Source organism: Rhamphochromis longiceps, linkage group LG9, assembly GCF_057381845.1.
Source record: "Rhamphochromis longiceps isolate RC_006_pf linkage group LG9, R_longiceps_female_GT1.1, whole genome shotgun sequence".
In the NCBI taxonomy this organism is placed as follows: Eukaryota; Metazoa; Chordata; class Actinopteri; order Cichliformes; family Cichlidae; genus Rhamphochromis; species Rhamphochromis longiceps.
In genome coordinates, this window is record NC_140565.1 from 20199863 (window position 1) to 20220966 (window position 21104).

The 21104-nt window shown below is 41.6% G+C and overlaps 1 protein-coding gene across 2 annotated transcripts; it reads right to left on the reverse strand.

The window, feature by feature from the left end:
* Window positions 1–212: 212 nt before the first annotated feature.
* pan3 (poly(A) specific ribonuclease subunit PAN3) lies at window positions 213–20913 on the reverse strand. 2 transcript variants are annotated; one of them, XM_085418701.1, is made up of 18 exons: window positions 20288–20913; window positions 19297–19418; window positions 18098–18170; window positions 17939–18009; window positions 17634–17778; window positions 17243–17460; window positions 16829–16933; window positions 16688–16745; window positions 14899–15060; window positions 13469–13585; window positions 13230–13331; window positions 11166–11331; window positions 10789–10876; window positions 10540–10679; window positions 8995–9124; window positions 3702–3766; window positions 3480–3618; window positions 213–2798 (listed from the first exon to the last, which is right to left on the reverse strand). In XM_085418701.1, the coding sequence occupies exons 1-18, from the start codon at window positions 20625–20627 to the stop codon at window positions 2658–2660; spliced, it is 2382 nt and encodes a 793-aa protein (XP_085274827.1). In that variant the 5' UTR covers window positions 20628–20913; the 3' UTR covers window positions 213–2657. The 2 variants fall into 2 exon arrangements, with proteins under 2 accessions (XP_085274827.1, XP_085274828.1); XM_085418702.1 differs by lacking the exons at window positions 19297–19418; window positions 20288–20913 and adding an exon at window positions 18908–19278.
* Between the last annotated feature and the right edge of the window lie 191 nt (window positions 20914–21104).

The window sequence follows — 21104 nt, forward strand, 5'->3', positions numbered from 1 at the left end:
CCAAGGAGATAAGCTACAGCAGTGCCTTAAACCAGTAATAAGTGAGGTTAAAGCCCATCATGCAGTTTCAAAGAAAACCAAAGAGGAATGTGTTTATAATACAGTAAAATCCATGTTTTTATTATGTATGACTGTTATATTTTACCTATATATTAAAAAATGATGGTCTCTGTAACTACCCCCCCCCAAAAAAAAAAGACTCAACATCAGTATCAGTTTTGGTATTCTTTATTAAAATACTGCTGTACACACAAATATTGCAAAAATTTGAGACAAGAACACAAGAGGGGCTTAAAACATACTAAGATGGTGATTGTAGGTGTGTTGATGTTGGGGAAGAGGAGAAGGTCATCACTAATATTAACCGGAGTGTGTGTTATCATGTGGAATACAGTGATATGAGCACTGACGTTACACAGGCCGAGTCAGGAGGGGCGTGTGTGTTTTTCAAAATGTGTGCAAGTTTGTTTCAAAGGGTTTCCTAAAGCACCACATTCACCAGATAAGTTTTGTCGGTTCATTTTTTTTCTCATTTACTAAAACAGAGGAAGTAGTACATGATCTAACACAGCCAGCACCCTGAAGGTTTGTTGTTGCCCCCAAGAACAGACCGCACTGAAAAGCTCACATAAGTCAACTGCATCTGGGACAGTTTACTTGATTTTGACCTCTATCATCATGATTCAACTGTGTCGACTGTGTGTTAGAGTCTTTGTCACTTTAAAGTCTCGTGTTTGTAACATTTAAATGTTTCTATGAAAAATCTGAATCGGACGAATCAGCAATTGTAGCTTGGCAGAACTTAGCTTGTTGTTTTCTGGGTAATTGAAGGTAAATGAACAATGTCTGAATGTTAAATGAACCAAAAGTAGATCTGTGCTTCAGAGCAACATGAAATCCCCCCCCCCACAATGTCTTAAACTTACATTAACTTCCTAAAACCGCCATCTGAAGACGTCCCGCCCACTCCACTGTAGCTATATGACTGGACAAGGGGCAGCCAATGACAGCCAGACACATTCAATCATTGGGCCCATCCAGCTGTTCGTCATCCTGAGAGAAAGCCAAGTCATCCAAGTGAGTGCAGCAGCCAGCGCTGCTGCTGTGTCTCCAGCACGTTTGTATTTCATGATCTTAAAAAAATAAACACGCAAATAAAACAAATTACAGGTGGTGCCCTGTTTGTATCCTCCTTCGCCCTCCATCCCCTTCCCATTTACCTAAACCCCTGCTGGAATTGGTCCACAGAATAAAAAAAAAAAAAAAGCAAAAAAAGAAAACTTGACAGCCCTCCCAATTTCCCATCATGCATTCCTGCACAACAACTGAGCAAAGAAAAAAAAAAGCTGGGAAAAAGTCACAAAAGCATTGCTTTTTCTCAAAAGTAGAGGGGCCCAGACCCCCTGAGGGGAGGTGAAGTTTGGGATAAAAGGGATGGAAAAAGAGGGAACAGTAAGAAAGAGACATATATAAGGGACATTAGAGGTGAGAAGATAGGTGTGGGACCAAATAAGGACATTCCACAAAGAGGCAGCTATGGCTCCACCTCAACAGAAGCCCCACCCATGGGCTACACCCAAGTGTTGGGTAGCACAGCCAAAATGACCCTTCCTTGAGCGGTAGATGCCACGACCATGTCCATTGACCAAAGGTGGTTGCTGCATATGAAACAAACACTTGGTAGACGGCAACAGGAGAAGACACCCCTTCCTCAGTGCCAACAGAAACCACGCATCCCCACCCCACCCCATCTCACACTACCCCAGGAGAAGACACCTCTTCCTGAGTGCCCATAGACACCACAAGTCTCCACCCACCCAATCCCAAATCCCATTCCATGCCACCCCACTGCAAATGAATCCAAATTCCATAATCTCCTGAACCAAAATGTCTGAAAACCTTATTTGTTTTCCAGTTTTACAAACCCTTCCCGCCCTACCCAAGTGGTTTTATTTCCTTTTGTCAAAAGGGAACCATCAACCAAGGCTAAAGCTAGTTAGCTGTCCAACTCCAATGAAAGCCTTGAGTGGTGTCTCCCGTCTCCAAGTGCTTCAGAATGAAGGGGTGTGGTCTCCAACCGGAAGAAAGATGCAGTCAGTAGAAAGCTAGATTTCTTTTTTTTTTGTTTTTGTTTCAATTCCGAGTCTGCTCTGGTAATTTATGTCCATGTGTGATTTTAGCTCTCTGTTCACCCTGTAGGCCACTCACACATATTCATAAAAATAACAAAACTTGACAAAAAAATTAAAATCTTAGTGCATCCTCCTCAGAAAAATAAACCCCAGCTGTAGAAACAAACAATAAAAGCAGGAAAAGTTCAAAACGTCATGTTTTGTGTCTCACTTTGTTCCCCAAATCTTAAAAAAATGTCATCATATGTGTTCGTCACAGCTTCCATGTTTGTCTTTAAACTTTTGTTTTCCTCCTTTTGTTTTTAAACTTTCAGCTGTGGGGTTTAAGAAAACTAAAAAAGAAAAGTTACATTTTAGAAAAGCCTTCCTGGTGGACAGGGTCAGTGTATGTGACTGAGGTTCACGAAGCCCTGCCCCGCTGCCTTTGCCATGCTGATGTCATCTCTTTGAGCCTGGTCCTCCACTGTAGTGCAAAAATGTGCTCCAGGTCCCGGCAACTCCACCCTGCCGGGCCTGAAAGCGGCGCTACAGAGAGCCGGATGCAGCGGCCTGCAGCTCCTGGAAGGTACTGTCAAAGCAGCGCTTCAGGTCCGAGTAGGTCACAACCAGGACACTTTTCTCGTCCCGAGACACCAGGCTGATCTTCTCAGGAACGCCTGCGTCCAGCTAAATGAACACAAGAAACAGAACTTTTTAAAAAAAAAGTATATTTTGTAAGTGTTGTTTTCTGTTTTGCTACAGTTAGCATACAAAAGCAATTCATTCTTATGAGAAAAGCAACTTTTTTGACAATCAGTTGGGATCGCTTTTGCAAGTCACAAGGTCATGTGGGTGCACCGATAACAGGATAAGACTATCTGACACAAATTTAACAGTGAGTGCAGCTATTCATACAACAGTTTACGCAAATGAAAAGGCTGTAACTGCGAAAAGTCACAGCTTTAATTAGATTCAGGCTAATGAAGTGAAAAGAGGAACTAAAGTGTTAAGAAAAACGGTGACAGCTTGACAAGGAAGTTAAGCTGGTGGTTAAAAAGGATCTACACATGTATGGTGCTGGTTCGGACTGACATACTGTATAATTCAGTGTTTTGGAACTGAAATTTGGAAAATCGCTACACTGTAAAACATGTTAATCTTTTTTTTAACTTCCATTTGCAGTCACTGGGCACACTGATGTGCGATTTTAGCCTATGCTATTGAAGCATTAACAGAAAATTGGGCTGCTGTGCATGTTTGCCTAACTTGTACACATTAAATAGTTCCACGAAGTGCACAACTTATCAAATATCTGCTTATTTAAAAACAAAAGTATTAAAAGAGACCAAAAAAAGAAAGCTCCCTGACTTTGTTGAGGCAGGAGACGATGTGGCTGAGGTCAATCCAGGGCGTCCCCGCTTCTGTCACCTGGTGAAACAGGTGGTCCCGGAAAAGCTTCAACAGGTACCGGTCGCCTGTTTCTGACCACGTTGGGTCCTTTTGGAATCTGATTGGCACAACACAAGACTATGCAGTTGTAACAGAAATAAATCACACACTATGATGCAATGTTCAACAAGTGGTACTTACTCTGGACGTTCATTTATGGTGCCCAGCTTGGCCAGCAGGCGAAAGAGTCGGCCATTTTGCACCTCCTGCAGAAAAAACAAAACAAAACAGGGGGGCCAATTTTATTTGTCTGCACCAGAAATTTTCATTTTTCTTTCAGTTGAAAGAAGCAACGTTGAAAGCAACACCAGAGGAGAAAAATACTCTGCCACTAGTGGCGATAGCAGGCAGTAAAATTCCCCACTCATTACCAACATGCAGTGAATGCTGCTTTAAATTGTATTTTCATTCCTGCAGCTGTAAACAGAGTACAGATGTTAAGTGCAATGAATATGGGCCAAATGAGAGGGGGTTTAAATTTGATGGGTGGGGCAGGGAGATAAATAAATAAACAAACATATATTCCAGTGGGATTTTCTCTTATAAAACACCAATTTCAAATCAAAAGCTCAGGTTCCCCCTGCAAGGAATGCTTCCAAAAACTGAAACCGCTGCTGTTGACTTTCTGCCCATACATGGTGCTGAGCTCCGTTTTCTCTCACGGGGTCTACAAGATACTTCCCTCTGACTGAAAGTGAACCCAAAAAACAATTCTCTGAAATCAAAGACGTGCAAGACAGAAGTAAACCAATATTACACCTACATCATGGCTCCTACACATCAAAACCACCCAACCTAATCCACATAATAGAGAAAAGAATGATGTACTCATAAATATACATTGATTAGGGTGGAATTATGTGATGCATTCTCATAAACATCTTTAACTTAAATAATCCATTAAAAATAAATGCGAGCAGGTGCCAGTTTGTGGAAGTTGCCATGCTGTCATGTCATGCTGAGATAGACGTCGCCATTTCCCTGTTTGTCTGTGGCTAGAGACTGGCGATACATGTAGTATAGCTTTAAACACCCCCCCACCCCAAAAAAAAAAAAAAAAAAAAAAAAAAAAAAAAAAAAAACACACACGCACGAACATCTCTTTTAACACTTGTACATGTATATTTTAATAATCTCCTTCTTGTTACATCCTCCCTCATTTCCACCTCATCCCTTATCTCCTGAACTGCACAAATGAACAAAAACAGGCATAAACATGCTTGTTTATTCCAGATATTGTCGCAGTTACTTATTGGCAGCAGATTACACGTGGGACCCTCTCATCTCTGGATAGCTGACAACAGGCCAGCTAAACAACAACAGATGGTTATAAGCTAATGGTATGCCAGTGAATGCTTGAGTGTCCCAAAATTCACACCTTTCCTCTGAAAAACAGCTTGTTTACACTCTCACATCGTGTCCAAGCCCAAGAATGCTAGACACTCTTCACCAACGCGTACTGTAACTTTAAATCTGCACCTAAAGTTGTTGAAAACGTGATGTTGCTCACTCCATGACAGATTACTGCACTGCAGCAAATTACAGCTCACCTTCATGTCTGCAGATATAATTAATTCCTGCCTCTCCTTTCTCTTCTTCCTCTGTCTCACCCTGTCAACTGTATCTTCACTGTTGGACAAAGCGACAATTACTGAAAATCAACTGGCCAATCATTTCGGCTCATTTGAAAATGTATTCAGGATTCATTTTTCTGTAACAGTATTTTCAGACTAGCTTCTGTGTCCACTAACTGAATCAGAAGAAAACTACTACTAACACTAACAAAAAAATAAACTTTTTCAGGATCCAATAAACCTAAAAGGAAATAAAAACAGAATGCAATGATCTATTTGAACTATATATAGAGTTTAAAAATGAAATTGAGAACATCCAAAACGCCGAAACTAAGGAACTGATTCATAATAAATATTTGCCGTTTTGGAATTTGATACCAGCAACAAGTTTCGATGATGTTGGGGACAAAGACCGGAATAGTTTCATGCCGCTTAAAAAAAAATGAGTTAATAATAGTCAATAGTCTTTTAAAAAAAGTCTGTGAAAAACTGTGGTTTTTCTCACTGTGATGCTGAGAAACAAGAATTTGGGGATTTGGTCAGAGATTGGTCTAGTATATAAATAATTTTAAAAATTCAGCAAATGCAGACACATGCAAATATCGAGGCTCAACACCACTCAGGCCACACTGACTAAAAAGGAAAGCGGAAAAACCATGCAAATGGAAGAACTTGTAATAACAAGATCCAGAAACGCTGCTGTCTTCTCTGAAGTGAAGTGTTTACCTCTACTGTGGCCTGGCTAATCAACATTAGACATTCTTTCTGCAAATCACAGATGCTGAGTTCTTCAGGCTGAATTTGCCTGCCATTAGAGCAAAGTCTTCATGACTGTGTGGAGCTGCATTATTGCACAAGACGGGTAACTTGCACATCTGTGACGATACTACCAATACCAAATGACATGTATAGGTTTATGGGGCAGTTTTTTCAGTAAGGCAATGCCAAACCACATTACGCGTCTGTCTCAGTAGAAGGGATAGTAATCAAAATAATAATATAAGAACTCACAAATGTCAGCAAATGATCAGAATGGATGCGAGGGAATGAACAAAGAAGAGGAAAAACTAGAGGTACAAAAAAATAAACAAACAAACAAACAAACGTCCCAGGAACTGTATTTCTTTCCATCGGCTGGCACCACATGTAAACAACCGGGACACAATCACATTGTAATTAACACACAAAGCAGCTACACAAGCATAAATGCCAGCCACTTACGCTGGCTACATCATAGCTTCTACAGACATTCACTGCAGAAGCCTAAATCAGGGCTGACTGCAGTTCAGGTCTGTCGCACTTAAAAGCGTTAATTTACAAAAAATAAAAACAACCACCAGTGCTACCCCCTCAGCCTTCTAGTAGACACACCTGTGCACCTGTTCAAAATTGCACGTCCGCTTGTTCTCAAGTTATCGCAGTCACAAGATTTTCAGAAAACTTACTCTGAGCTTGAGATTCAAGTTACTGAGATTCAAACATCCAAGAAATTTAAGTAGATGCACCTATGGTATGAATCTGAAGCTCCTGCGCTGACTGGCTGTCCAGTTATCGGATTCATAAACTTAGCTGTCCAAACTGCTCGCCCGCCCAGCGGGTTGACGGCAATTCACCCATCCTTTTACCACTGAGGTATTACAAACTGAAATACTGTGAAAGAATGAGGTTGAGGCAAATGAAAAGCTTACAGGGACCTGTTAAAAGAATGAGGTGCAAACAATGCTCTGTCCAAGCTTCTGTTAAAAGATCCTGCTGGCAATTAATTCACACAGTTCATACAGTTTAGGAGAAAAACATTTCAAATCTCCTCTTTGTATCGTTAGCAAATAACCATAGTGTTTAAATTACATACCGTTTACTGTAAACATACTGCTACGGATACATTGTTTGGAGGGGGGCGGGGGGGGTCTCTGGAGTTGACTGAACAGTGTCTGTTTCATTTTGTTAACCCTCTCCCTATCTGATGAACAGTTACAGCTGCAAGCAGAGCCAAACATGAGATTTCCTTTGTCTACCTCAAAATCATTCAATCTGATGTGTTCCAGATGGCTAAAAATATCAAGCATGGGTACCAGTGATAGATACCAGCTGTATTTGTATTACTACATCTACATCACAAGAAAACAAAACAATGAGTGCTTCTTGGCAAAATGACCAAATTAGAATCTAAATTAAAGATTAACGAGTGTCTTTAAAAGCAGCATCATGGCTGAAGCAACAACAACCTGTAACTTAACACAGCAGCACTGTTACAATGATGCAACCACAAACTCAAAATGGTTTACATGAAACTTTTAACTTTCAAATAAAGCTTTTCTTCAACAATATAAGAGTGACCAGGAAAACGCAGGGGGCTACTGCTATTTTTACACACGCAGGCATGCATTCAGCTTCATCTACATACTGTCATTAGCTGAGTTTGGACTAAAAAACTCATACTACTGAGAACCATTTGTGTTCTCATGAAACATTACTGACATCACTCAAATTTAAAGAACTCTGTTTTCATAACACCTACTCAGAATAGATAGTAAACAGGGTCTGCAGCTAGGAGGTTTAAAAAACAAAAAAACAAAAAACACAAAACACAAAAAAAACAAAACCCCACAAGCTACTTCACGGAGACAAGGCCGGAAGAGGAAGCTGGGGCCTGACCGAAAGAAAAAGACTGAGATGGGGTCGGGTTGGGCGTTTCACACATCGATGCTCCAACAAGTCCACAATAGGGCTGGGCGATATATCGAGTTTTTAAAAAATATCGATATATTTTCATACGAGATATAAGATGTGACAATATCGTTTATATCGATATAGTCTATGTTACGTTATAATTATACTTGTGGAGCCGCAGGTTTGCCTCTCTTTCGTCCACTTTTGTCTCTACGCAACGTTACTCGGCCTCGCCTCTCCTGCACTGAACACAACTCCCCCATAGCTTCACCTGCAGGCAATGACAAGATGAAAGCGGAAAATCTCCGTTAGCGAGTTACCGTGCGTGGGGCTGGATGGCGTCAACGTGTTAGCGAGCTAACCGCGCTAACGACATGCAGCCCAGAGGGGCTGCACGGCCTAAAATCCTTTCCTTTTCTCAAAAATCGACAGTGCGCCTTATGTATGAATTCTGGTTGTGCTTACTGACCGCGAACCGATTTTATGTGGTACACAGCGCTCAGCAATCTGTCAAAAAATGTTTTAATATGACTTTGCTAAGCTACGGAGCTGCACCGCTTGATGGATTGTCGGAGAATTACGGCTACAGAGGAGGAGCCTCGCGGAGTGATACGTACTGTGTGTGTATAAGGACCACAAATGGCACCTGTTCAGAGACGTGGTGCAGCTGTGAAATCTGTCTCTTTGTTATTATGCTCAGCGTCTATTAGTTTACATTTTGACTGCACAATTGTGAGCTTTTTGTTATGCACAAAAACAACATTGTTTTCTTTTATTTATGGACCATGATTATTTAATATATGCTGATAATTTATTTTTGAGTAATATCTACGCTGTATGTAAATAAAAGTGCCCGTGTGACATCTGGGACACAGTGTGACTAAGAACTCTCTTTTTGTTCTTAACTTATGGCTTAAAAAAAAAAAAAAAATCGATATATATCTTATATCGCCATCCAGCTAAAAAATATCGAGATATGAATTTTGGGTCATATCGCCCAGCCCTAGTCCACAATATACTGTACAACATCCTGTGCGTGCACACACACACACACAACTTCCCTATTTGCTAACCAAGGTAATACCCCCTTTTATCCACCGCACATGGAGTAAACAATATGGCTGATTCATGTTACAGACACGTTTTCTGTTCAGACCTTCTCTGTGTATTCAACATAACCTTCATCATACCTTGGCCAGATCCTCCTCAATGACGTCATTCCTCATCTGCGACGCATCCAGTTGTGTGTAGAATCTGGCTCCAATCATCGGCATGATGTCATTGACGCTGCGCAGGCGAGACTGTTCGGTCAGCAGATACCTGCAAAACACAGCAACAATTTACCTTCGTGCGAGTTCAGGTCAGGCGCCACTGCACTCACAAGAAGGCGGTTTCTTTACACACTGCCATTTTCTTCTTCACCATTAAGTATAAGGTGCAAGCCGTGGACAAAAAGGTATAAAACACTGCTAAAACCTTAAACAGCACAAGTGTGAGTGCTTCAATTAGAAGATCAAACGCTACTAACCAATCAGATTCCAGCTTTCTCTTATATGCTAAGTTTTGGTTAATTTCATCTATACGCAGACAAAATTAAGTGAAAACTCAGCTGACATGTTATTATGCCACCTGTGACAGTAGCCTGAGTATACTGCATGTCACAATTTACTGAAGTATAAAAGCATCAGTTCTATTAAGAGGTCAACTCTCACTTCATTTACAGGACGCAGATCTGATAAGTCAATGGCCGTTAAACTTCAAAGGTTATTTAGCTTCACACCACCACAAAAAGGTCACACTGACTGAAAGTCCCTGCAGATATTTTTCTCAGCTCTTCTTACTTATTCAATACACGAATCGCATGATTGCATGTTTAGGTGCTGAAGACCTCGTCTTTTTTTCTTTTTTCATAAAGATAAACGTCTTTCAGATAACAGAAACACTGCATAGGACTAACACAGACACTGAGAAATGCATAAAATCTGACTATTTGAATCCTAGGTCAAGATTTTTTTTTAAATGTTCTAATCATTTCCGATTACAATTAATCCTACAGAAGTTTGACACGACTCCAAAGTTGCTGACAGGTATTGCTACAATACCTGTCAGCAGAAGTGCATTGATTGCTCGTGGTAGAGCTAACATAACATAGAGGAAGCTAACAGTAAAGGCTCAGTAGTCCCTTCTTGCCCCACGGACAGCTTTTATTTGTGTTTTTGAAATAGTTTAAGTTAAACCACGGATTGTGGTCAGAATGAGTTGACAACACTTTTTTGTTCAGTCTCAATGTGGTTGTGTTTGTTGCAATACATGTACAGAAGCCTTTATTGCACTTACGATAAAACCAATGCGTTTACCGCCACGTCCATTAATATTGTTTCACATCGCATGAGTTTGTCAGCTACACTGACACGCGACATGTGTAACAGGCAGTAAAATAAGGAACATACAAAGGAAATAACAGCAGTATGTAGCAGCCTTTGGACTCTCACACCAAGCTAGACTAATACAGATAAATTAGGTGGACAATGTTAACTGACTTGTTTACTTTTCATTTTATTAATTTAGGTCTGGTTGCCATCACCTTAGCCACTCTACCACCAAAAAACAGGGAAGTAAACTGAAGATTCCTCCAAGCTACAGATACCAGTGATAACCCAAAACAGGTATTAAGTGCAGGCATTTTAGTCCCCCCCCCCCCCAAACTGGGTAACATCACACCACCACCCCCTTACAGAATGAGGTTCTTGAGGTCTGAAGAGTAGTTGATAGACACCAGCTCCATGGCCTTCTGCAGGTTCTCCCTTTGTATGCCAGCCAGGGAGTTGCATGCCAAAGCCAGCACAACCTTGCCCAGTGACACGAGATCTGCTTGCTACAAAAACGACACAAAAATAAACTTTAACCACACTTCCTCAGCTTTTGAAGTAAAACAGAACGACAGTACTAAAATAAAATAATTTCACATGAAGCTGATAAAGTACCTGGTACTGTGGCATAAGGGCAAGATGATTGGTCTGACTGTTGTCAAATGTTAAGACATCAAACACCCCAACACAGTTCACCCGTAACCTACAAAGATTAGCGCATTAGGCATTAGGTAACATACACGTTTGTTGTGCATGCACAGTAGTGTTGTTATGAAAAACGTAAGCGCTGAATGAAAATATTCTTTTGCTTTTAATAGATTTTTTTTTTTTTTTTTTTTTTTACACTTAAGTCATAGTTTCATCTCTGAGCTTAACAATAAATTCATGTTCTTTCACACATGGACATTTATGGTTATAAGAGACAGGCTATGATTCTTATATCCATACTGAACAATGAAATATGTGCTTAGACACTTGAATAGCGTGTATACCTGGTCTTGCCAGTGATGAGAATTTTGCTGGGGTCCATCACACGGCAGGCCAGGCCCGCCGTGTGGATGGTGCGCAGGGCTGAGCTGAGCTGGACGATGTATGCCCAGATGAGGGATTCTGGGAGAAGACCCGCGTGCTGCCGTGGTGGAGGGGGTTCATGTTGTCCTGCACATGAGAAAAAAAGTTTTATTGCACAAAAGTGGTGTGAGGTTTTACATTACTTATGAACTAATCCTCAGACTACTTCCTCAGTAACCTTATCTTCATGACAAGCTGTTTCTTAGAGGTCTGATATGAGTAAAAACGCATGAACTTCAGTGTGTAGATTAACAAGCTCAGCGACAGTGCAGACTCAGAAAACAACTAAAAGTTCCTGATAAAATCAAGAAGCTCAATGACAGATGCAACAGATGCACATTAAACTACGTAGTTGTAAAGCACTCAACAGCTGTGAGATCCCTGTGAGGTTTTGCATTGTGCGCAGGTTTTACCAATTTGGAAAAATTGCGCAGGAGGATAAAGTCATCCACAACTTTTCTGAAGCCTTCGTTATGTATGTGTTTGGTGGACACACATCAAATGTTATTGGCATTGGAGATTTCAGTGTGGTTTTGTGAGCTGATGGAGACCCTGATGCGCTGTACAGGCTTCTTTCCGGCCTTCATGCATTTAGTCAGCAGTTTATTTTCAGACAGCCGAGTAAGTTAGCTGTGTTGCTTTGTGGTGCAGACAACTCCGTATGCTTTGCATAGGATTTATTCTTGTTTAAAAATCACTTGCACTGAAGCCAAAGTATTTCCAGTCCTGACATTTGATTTTTGTTTTGAAACGGCCTGTTACATCTTATATTGATCTTTTAACAAAGTTTTCCTGGGCCAGACTGCATTCCGGAAACTTCAAGCAACCGGATGCAGGGAACAGCTGTGACTAGCACATGCTGTTAGGGTCATGGGAGACGATTAAGGAGCACTTGGATTTGCTCTTACTTTGCGTTCTATTGATGTAGCACGCAATTTTAATATCAGTCAATTATGGTCATTTAATTGTGAGAAGCCAAAGTTGTGACCGAGATTAAAATGTGATTAACTGTGGAAGCCTACTTTACGTAAAACTGACGAGTTCACTACATCACTGAGAACCGCTAATGAAATTCTTACTCATCAAAATACTAGTTTCAGTCAGTTTGAACAAGCGTCTCATAAGGCAAGACCGCTTACCGTTTCTAGAAATCGTGTTTATTATCGGGGCAGTACTCACTTCTTTCTCGTAATCCCCCTGCAAGTTTTACAACCAATGTGAACCACTCGCATTGGGTAATGTAAGTCAGGCAGTAGAGCGTTAGGGTGTGTACAACACAATCAAACCACAATGCAACATGTGAGAATAAGGAACCTGTTTGTTTCACTAAAGACCATTCCAGAATGAAATGGCTTCAGATGACATTATCTGGTATTTCGGTGTATAATCATCATGTACCCGTGTGCAAAGGCATCTGAGAGACACTTGTTATATACACACACGTGCTTGTATATACATCTCATTTGTTGTGGTTTCTTATCAGTGTTTGGAATGGATGACACAAAGACCAAGGTCTGAATGCCTCTGCTTCCTCTGTCTGTCATTCCTGTATACAGGCTATTTAACAGCACCTGCCTTAGGATCAGTTTCAGCCACAGTTTCCTCCAAGTCCCCGTGTGTCTATCACAAAGACCCATGCTTGCCAACCGTCAGCTTAGGCTACCAAACAAGACTTCAAAAAACACAAAAAAAAACCCTCTCCAAAACATATTTTTAGACACTTTGAATTTCTTAAAAACATCATGTATTATTTGTTTGCACAATCTAACCCATCTACCTACATACCTATAAGCATGGCATGAGCACAACTGCATGCAATGCAATCATGAAAGCATGCACTCAAATAGACTTGGGCCGATGACCTCATTATCAAACAAGTAAACAGAGTCGAAATGTGTGAAGGGGAGGGAGTGCAGAAAGGCGTGTGAGGTGATGCTAGGCCTATTCGTAGCAAAGGACGAGGAAGGGAGGGACAGTCAGCATACCCCATTTCCTTTTGGTGAAGTACGAGTCTGCTGCTGGGTCATTAAAGTGTCTGCTGAACATGGTTTCTGCACCTGCATGGAAATCATACGAGAACACCAAAGCTGGGGAAGAAGACAAAAGCGTGAGAAAACATTGAGCCAATTTAGTATAAAATATAGTTATGTAACCAGATAAAATGCAAGTCTAAAATCATGTAGCTATATAAAATTTCTGTTCAAATACAGCTGATTACACTCACAGTGGTCTCCAAAGGCCTTGGTGGTGAAGACCTCTCTCAATGTTACAGTGTTTGAGTGCTGAACCTTCTTCCACATGTCCACCAGCATCATGCACTTTGTGTTAACGAGGCGGAAACCTTTGCATATTAAAAATATGAATTATTTATAAGACATTCATTTTATGTTAGATTGGGATTGCAGCTCATAAAACACACACACACACACACACACACGATGCAAGTCAATAAAATTAATATTCAGTTTTATCTGCTATAAAACTAAAGCAATTTCCACAACTCCTTTATTAGGCTGTGGGAAGGTAACATTTCATGTTTAAATCTATGGAGTTTAAAGTTTCAGAACGTCCTTGGCATTAAAATAATTTGATCAAATTCATTAATTAATTATTGCTCTGTGAGTTAAATCCCAATATTAACATTATTTTCTATAGCATTCATCTCTTGTCTTATTTCCAGCAGTGTTGATTTCTACTGTTAATGCTGATATGGTCTCTATCATCATCATATTCATCTTACATGCTTCTTATTGGAGTAGGCGGTACTCATAGGGATTATTTTGTGAAGAAGTGTCAGATGATATGTGAAACTTCCCTTTTATGTAAACAAAACAGAGCCTGACACAGAAAGCCGTCTTAACAGAGACAGCTGATAACCACTGTCCGACTGGGAGTTTCGGTTTTGTCAAACCAGCTTGCTCACTCACACACACACACACACACACACAGTCACACTCACAAGTTTGAGCTATATTCAAACTTTCGTGGGGTATACCTCTCTGGTCTGGACATTGGCCAAATGTAGTAGACAAGATTAGAAAGCCTGTTGTTACAGAAATACTCATTTGGGGAGGAGCAGATCCTGGAAAGAGCATGAAGGTGGAACTACACCTGCTTGCTGGATTCACTCAGGTATTGAATGTTCTATTCTAACATGAACTCAACTGGACATTAAGTAAACGTTGCATTACAGAGCTTACGAGATAAAAATCTGTTCTGTCAGACTGAGTCGCAGCTCCCCCCAAGTAATGTATTGAAAGTTTAGAGCTGCAGTGCACCCATGAAAGCATTTAATTAAATTCAACTCAATTTTATTTATATAGCGCCAAATCACAACAACAGTTACCTCAAGGCACTTTATATTGTAAAGGAGACCCCACAATAATACAAACAGAGAAAAAACCCAACAAACATATGACCCCCAATGAGCAAGCACTTTGGCGACAGTGGGAAGGAAAACTCCCTTTTAACAGGAAGAAACCTCTGGCAGAACCAGGCTCAGGCATTACAATACAACATTACAATATTAGAAATGCTGGAACAGCTTCTTTCGCTTATTAAACTGGGCTATTGGGAGGGTGAATCAACTCTTAGGATTATCTGACATTGTGTGTGGCATCTGAGAAAAATGCATATGATGGCCACATTTCTTACCATGTATCCTCCTCAGGCAGTACGGTAAGTCATCTTTGCTATTCACTGCCTTGTAGCACGAGGTGATGTAGCTGAAGTTGCTGGTCTTCTGCATGCGGTTTGGTGGGGGAAGGGGCTCGAGGGGAAACAGGCTGTGATAGCTGTCCACCTCAGATGGTACATCTACCAAAAACAGGCATTTTTAGAGAGAGAAAAAACACCACATACTGCACAAAAAGTAAAGATTTAAAATGTAAGTGGCAACTAGGGTTGAGCGATATGTAAAAATGTTCCAACTGACAATCCTTAGTCCAACAATGGGTGATATATTCACTTTTTGATAGGCGGAGCAATATAATCATGCACAGACTGATTTGCGCATTTACAAGATAGAAGTCCAAAGATGGACAAACTAATTTCCAAAAAAGATTAGGGCTGTCAGCGTTAACGCAGTGTTAATTCAATCATCACGATTAAAAATTTTAACGCGCTCAACCCGTCTGGAGCGCAGAATGAACTTTGGACAAACTGTCCAAAATGCGTTGACAGAGACATTTCAAGGATTTTGACTCAGTCTGCGCTCCAGATGGGTTAATTGTTAATCCCGTTAGTCGTGATGACCGCACATTAACGCTGACAGCACAAAAAATATATATAAAGTCACCAATTTGGGATGAGAGCGGTAAACCTAAGGATGTAACCAAAGTGGTGTGCCGCTTGTGCAGTCGTATAGTGCGAGCAAAGTACTCAAACACGACTAACTTACATGAGCATGTACGTGTCCACCATCCGAATTAGTATGCTAGGCTATCACCAGCTTCTGCAGCTCCATCAACAAGCATTTGGGCGCGCTCTGAGGAGGGTGCATTTGGGCGCGCTCTGAGGAGGGTGCATTTGGGCGCGCTCTGAGGAGGGTGCATTTGCTCGCAGATGAAAGAGGGTGCTGTTAAAACGGCGCTATTATTATTTTTTCTGTTGGCTGCTTCTATTAGCCAAATCCTTATTAGAAAACTTGTTCATGGGCAAATAAATAAATCGCCCTCGTTAAAACGATCGCCGATGGGCTCAACCTATAGTCGATATATTCGTCCAATCGCCCAACCCTAGTGGCAACAAACAAGATTTTTGGTTTAATTTACTGTAAAGTTCATATTCCTGTGGTACAAAAAGCTTGTTTGCAAAACAATCAGAAATCTTGTTTTCCCTGTTAGTGACCAAGAGCTTTTCCCCAGACGGTAAACTATCTCGAATAATTGTGAAAACCAGTCACAGCAGAATTTTTAAAAAAGTCCCTGAAGAAGGTGAAGTAGGAGCGTGACAGAAACCAGAAGTAAAACAAGACTGAGCCTGAAACGGACATTCACTCTATTACAAAAGCTCAAGGATTTGTGATCAAAAGCAACGTGTGTGGCATCATCTCCAGTGAGTTAACTATTAACAAAAAATGACGGCTTACTAGCCTGAGTTATTTTAAAACTGAATCTGAGCCAGACTTTCCAACACGTGCCTTAAGGAAGACACTGAAAAGCTGTCTGTTGCTCCACAGCACTGCTGACGTGCTGTGTTTGTGGTAGTTGCAATCTTAGCAACACACACACACACACATACCCACAGAGCCCACAACCAACATATTGCACACTAACAGGACAGAATAACTCTACATCAGACTTGCAATGAGCACTAGTGCTAGTTTGTTTACATGTAAATATAGAAAATAGAACACTGAAACAGCCATTTAGTTTTATAAGCGCATGTTTAAGGTCAGTTGTCACAAGCATCCCTTATAATGTCAACAATGTAGATGCTCTACCTGGATTTTCTGAGTGGTCAATTTGGGCCATGGTTATTAGATGTCTGTTTATCAACTCCTGAAGAAGAAACAAGTGGAGAAGACATCAGTTATAAAGCTCCAGAGAAGAGAAGGGGAATGTTTGGTCAACAAGGACAATACCTGTCGAAGCTCATCAGCCATGAAGAAGGACGGGGCATTGGCTTTCGGCTGCATATAAGCCACATGTGGCGCCGTGGGGGGATAGATATGGTAGGTAGGAAACACCTGCAACAACCAGAAAAAAGAAAATACAGCTTCCTATTTATTGAGAAATGGAAACCAGTCTGATCATACAAATATTGTTTTCAGGCAGCTATGCAAATGAATGCGAGAGAATGAAACTCTTGTGATGTCATAAAAAACAAAAAAAACAAAAAACAAACCAAATTACAGTCCCTATTAGGCCATGAATTTACATCTCAATGAAGCCTATTAAATAACTCATATTTATATCAAAACTTAAAAATGCAGACTGATTTAAGTGATATTCATTTTGTTGTGTTTAAAGTGACTGAATGCACAGTGTATCCGTACCATCCCAGCCATTGGTGCCGGGGTGTTGTCTGTGTAAAAGTAGGTCGTCCCCCCTACAGTCTCTTTCTGGATAATGTGTGCACCCTGGTCAGACGCGGTGGTGGGCACCATGTAATTGGCAGGGTTTGGGGTGTGACTGCGTCGACGGGGAGCAGGTGAGGTGTGTGGTGTAATTTTAGGGGAGTGAAGAGGAGAAGATCCCGCAGACAACGACATTCCTGAAAAAGGAGACAGAACATGAGAAACGTTTCTTAGGAAAAGATTTAATTTCACAGTAATATATGAGGGAAATCCCTCACGAACTCAAGTATTACAATTTCTAAAGATGAAAAACAAAATTGAGCCCAACAGAAAGTGTTTGGGTAGAGGGTAGTTCTCAAAAAACCCACACCTGGAGCCAGTGCAGCAGCTGTGGAGCTGCTGAGACCAGGATGTGCAAAGAGAGGTGAGGGGAAGGCCTGGACAGTGGACTGAGCCATATTGGCCATACGTGGAGCTCCCTTAGGGATGAATTCACTCGCTGCCGGGTTAGGAGCCTGCCAACACAAATGAAAACAATGGAAAAATTAAAAGTCGTCTATCAGTCTTGTTGGAGGCAAATTAACTCATCTTGGCTTCAAGTACTTCCTTATATAAAAATGTAATCCTGAACCCTTAAAGAACTTTAATGCTATGACCCAATGTTTGTACGCTCACCTTTCTCCTTTGGGAAATGCTAAGAGCACCAAAATCACTGAACAGTGAGGACGTCGGGGAGTTCACTGGATCTGCAAAGCACAAAGTGTTGAAGGCCCCTTCCAAACTTCAGTGGATGAGTGTCAGCTAGTGCCCCAAAGATATCTCAATACAGCTTACCATGAGTGCTGTGGCTGAAGTTCTTGGCACCATCATTGAGAAGACTGGGAGAGCTGCTGCTGGTAGTCATTCGCTAAGGAGAGCAGCATCCAGAGGAGATGTGTTACAAAAAGCACCCTGCTGTCCAATTATGTTCATCAAAATACAACGAAGTACCATAAAATAATTTAACTGCAGGGCCTTAGTCTCCAATTATGCTTTCAAAAACCTAAAACTTTTTTTTGTGGTGGTAGGTTGGAGCTGCTGGTAGCCAGTTGCTGTATTAAACCTATAAATGTTTTAGTTCCAAAGTAGTTGGTGTCAAATTAATAACTAATCTACAAATTCAGCTGCCTCTTTCATGAGGCCAGGGTTTTGGATATAGTCCAACTTCACTGCTTTGGGCTGGTCACGTCACTCTTTGTTTTGCTCTGTAGCATTCTGTCAGCTTGAAATAGGAGCACGTGAACCAGCTCTTCACCTGGCTCCAGGTTCTGGTTTGAGTGGCCCTCAAGCTCACAACAGATCTCCCAGAGAGCTGAACAAGGACTACCATCACTAGCCACAGTCCAAGACAAAGGATTCAGAGCTGGTCTAAAAGCAAGATGAGAGACTCACTGGAGAGGCAGCTCAATGACATTAAACACTGGCCAAAAAGCAACGCAGTCTACCTGCAGAGTCAAGTTTAGATCGTTAGCAGCATCTGAACTTTCAAAAGCATGCCTGAGGGCATTGTCTACTAGTAAAGTTATTGCATACGGCACAAAAAGAAAGAAAGAAAGAAAAAAAATAAGGTTCAACCCTAACATAACCATGTTGCCAGTCACGTACATGTGAAAACCACTGACTGGGGATGTAGCGATATACCCGCCAGTAAATGCCTCGATGACTCCCAACAGCAAAAGACGAAACTTAATGATGGCAGTGGCTGACGTTAACCTATTGTGTCACATCGATTTCACAGTAGCTAAATGTTCAAAGTTGGAGTGATGAAGAACTTGAAGACTTTGGTTTATTGTGAAGCTGTTTTTATGTTTCCCTGTAAAAAAAGAAAGGGCAATAACAACAAACTCAATACAGAAATGTAACTGGTATACCATCAACTCAGAATTTCATAGGCATTGTATTCCTAACATAGCAAAACAAAACACGCATATATTCATTTTCAGTTCGTTTAACTGTACATTTACTGTGACAGACCTACAGCGTCCCTCTTGTACCTGCATCATTGAGTATTTAGGCTCTGCTGGACTTCCAAATCCATTGACCCCAATAAAGCTGCTGCTGAAGTAAGAGTTGGTAAGATTGGCATCGCTCAGGGTTGCGCCTTCCATCCCTGGGACTGTAGATGACAATAAAAGCAGAGTTTTGCAGATTAGGACTGCAACCAGACCATATCAGTTAGAGATAATTGCTTACACAGTCCAAAATGTAATGCACTCATGCTAATGTGTGCACAAGTGAGCGCGTCTTCAGCCAATCACAGTTTGAAAGCATGTAAACAGTGAGCCGCAGCTGAAGCTTGACCCAAGGTGATAGCTACCACCAGCAAACTTTTTTAGTAATACTTCCAGGGCAGCTTTTAATGCACGACTGCAAAGTGCATGCTACTTAAACACAAAAACACAACACACAAAAACAATGCCTACTAAACCGTTAGCGTAGGTAGGCTAGTGTTAGAAAAGACTCAACTTGGAGAACAACACTAAACTTCACTTTAAGTTAAGTGAAGAAGAAAATGCAAAGTGCTGATAAAAACACTCATTTCTCCTTTTTTGGAGGAGAAACCCAAACAGGTAGAATAAGTTAAAGTGGTCAGTTTAAACATAGTTTAGCTAACGCTAGCTGGCTATTAGCTGCAGGAGCTAACGTTAGTGGGACGCGGATTTCTGCCCACTCACAGCTGTCACACAACACAACAGGCCTCCTCGGCTACAGCAGCATGGCTCATGTTTTGTGTTTTTAAGATACTGGTAACACAACGTGTAGTCAAAACTTGTGAGGCGACAGTTAAAGAGCGCGATATATGCTAGTTGCACGCTGGGCTGTTTTGCTAATGTCTGGCAAGTAAAAGTAAACCACGTTGTTTTGGCGCTGAGAGGCCTCAGTGAATCCTCGGGCAAAATTTTAACAAAGCTCCGTGAGGCCCGAAAGTAAAGTCACAGTCAGTCACCCTGCACGAGGCCTTGGTTTACAGTCATTTGTACTCACTGGTTAACAGCTGCCCCTCCAGAGACGTACTCGCAGGCCCCAATGTTTCACTCTTCTTGGGCACGCCGGTGCCCCCACCGCCCGGGCAGCCCGCCGCGGAGCCGCCAAGGGAATACCCCGCTGGCGTCCCACCACCCCCGGCCATGGACAACGGGACAGGGCTGCCGCCGCCGCCGTGCAGCGGCAAACTCGCCAAGGACGGATCCTCATGCAAGAACTGACACTCATCTCCATAAAAGCAGGTTTTGTCTTTTGCGTAGTATCGACAAAACTTCACCTTGACATTGGGTATCCCGGCACCCCCGAGCGGAGCAGCTGAAGGTGGGAGTCCACTGTTCATGGCACTGCTGCTGCCGCCACTGCTGCCGGAAGACGCTCAAACATAGAGATGCAGGAAGCTAGCGTGCTAGCCCGCTAGCTTTCAACCAGTTTTCACTTAAAGGAGCGGGTTAATGTCACTTCGGGTGGTGGAAAACACTTAAGATCCCAGAGTACTCACATTCTAAGGCTAAGGAGCATTTTGGTTTGAGGAAATATCACTGCATGTGAAATCCTGGTCGTCGTTGTTGCTTTGGTTGTTTACGCTATCCATGCAGCTGCCTTCGTAAAGTAGCCTGTTGTTGTTGTTTTTTCCGCTCGCAGCCTCTGTGCTGTGCTACAGAGCCGCTAGCATAGCTGTGCATTGTGGGTAAAACAAATTGTATGGATGCAAACTAAATTTGAGGTATCTGCGATGTTGACAAAGATATAGGGGGAAATTATCTTTTTTTTTTTTTAGCGCGGTTATCATTCAGAATTAAGCAAATGATTGCAACAT

What these genes read in the sequence shown, in the direction of transcription:
- pan3 (XM_085418701.1), bottom strand. Translation starts at nt 20,627, where the DNA reads ATGAACAGTGGACTCCCACCTTCAGCTGCTCCGCTCGGGGGTGCCGGG. An exon ending in CTGCCTGAGGAGGATACATG is followed by an intron (nt 13,586 to 14,898) that starts GTAAGAAATGTG and finishes TAATATGCAAAG; the next exon opens with GTTTCCGCCTCGTTAACACA. An exon ending in CAAGGCCTTTGGAGACCACT is followed by an intron (nt 13,332 to 13,468) that starts GTGAGTGTAATC and finishes CTTCTTCCCCAG; the next exon opens with CTTTGGTGTTCTCGTATGAT.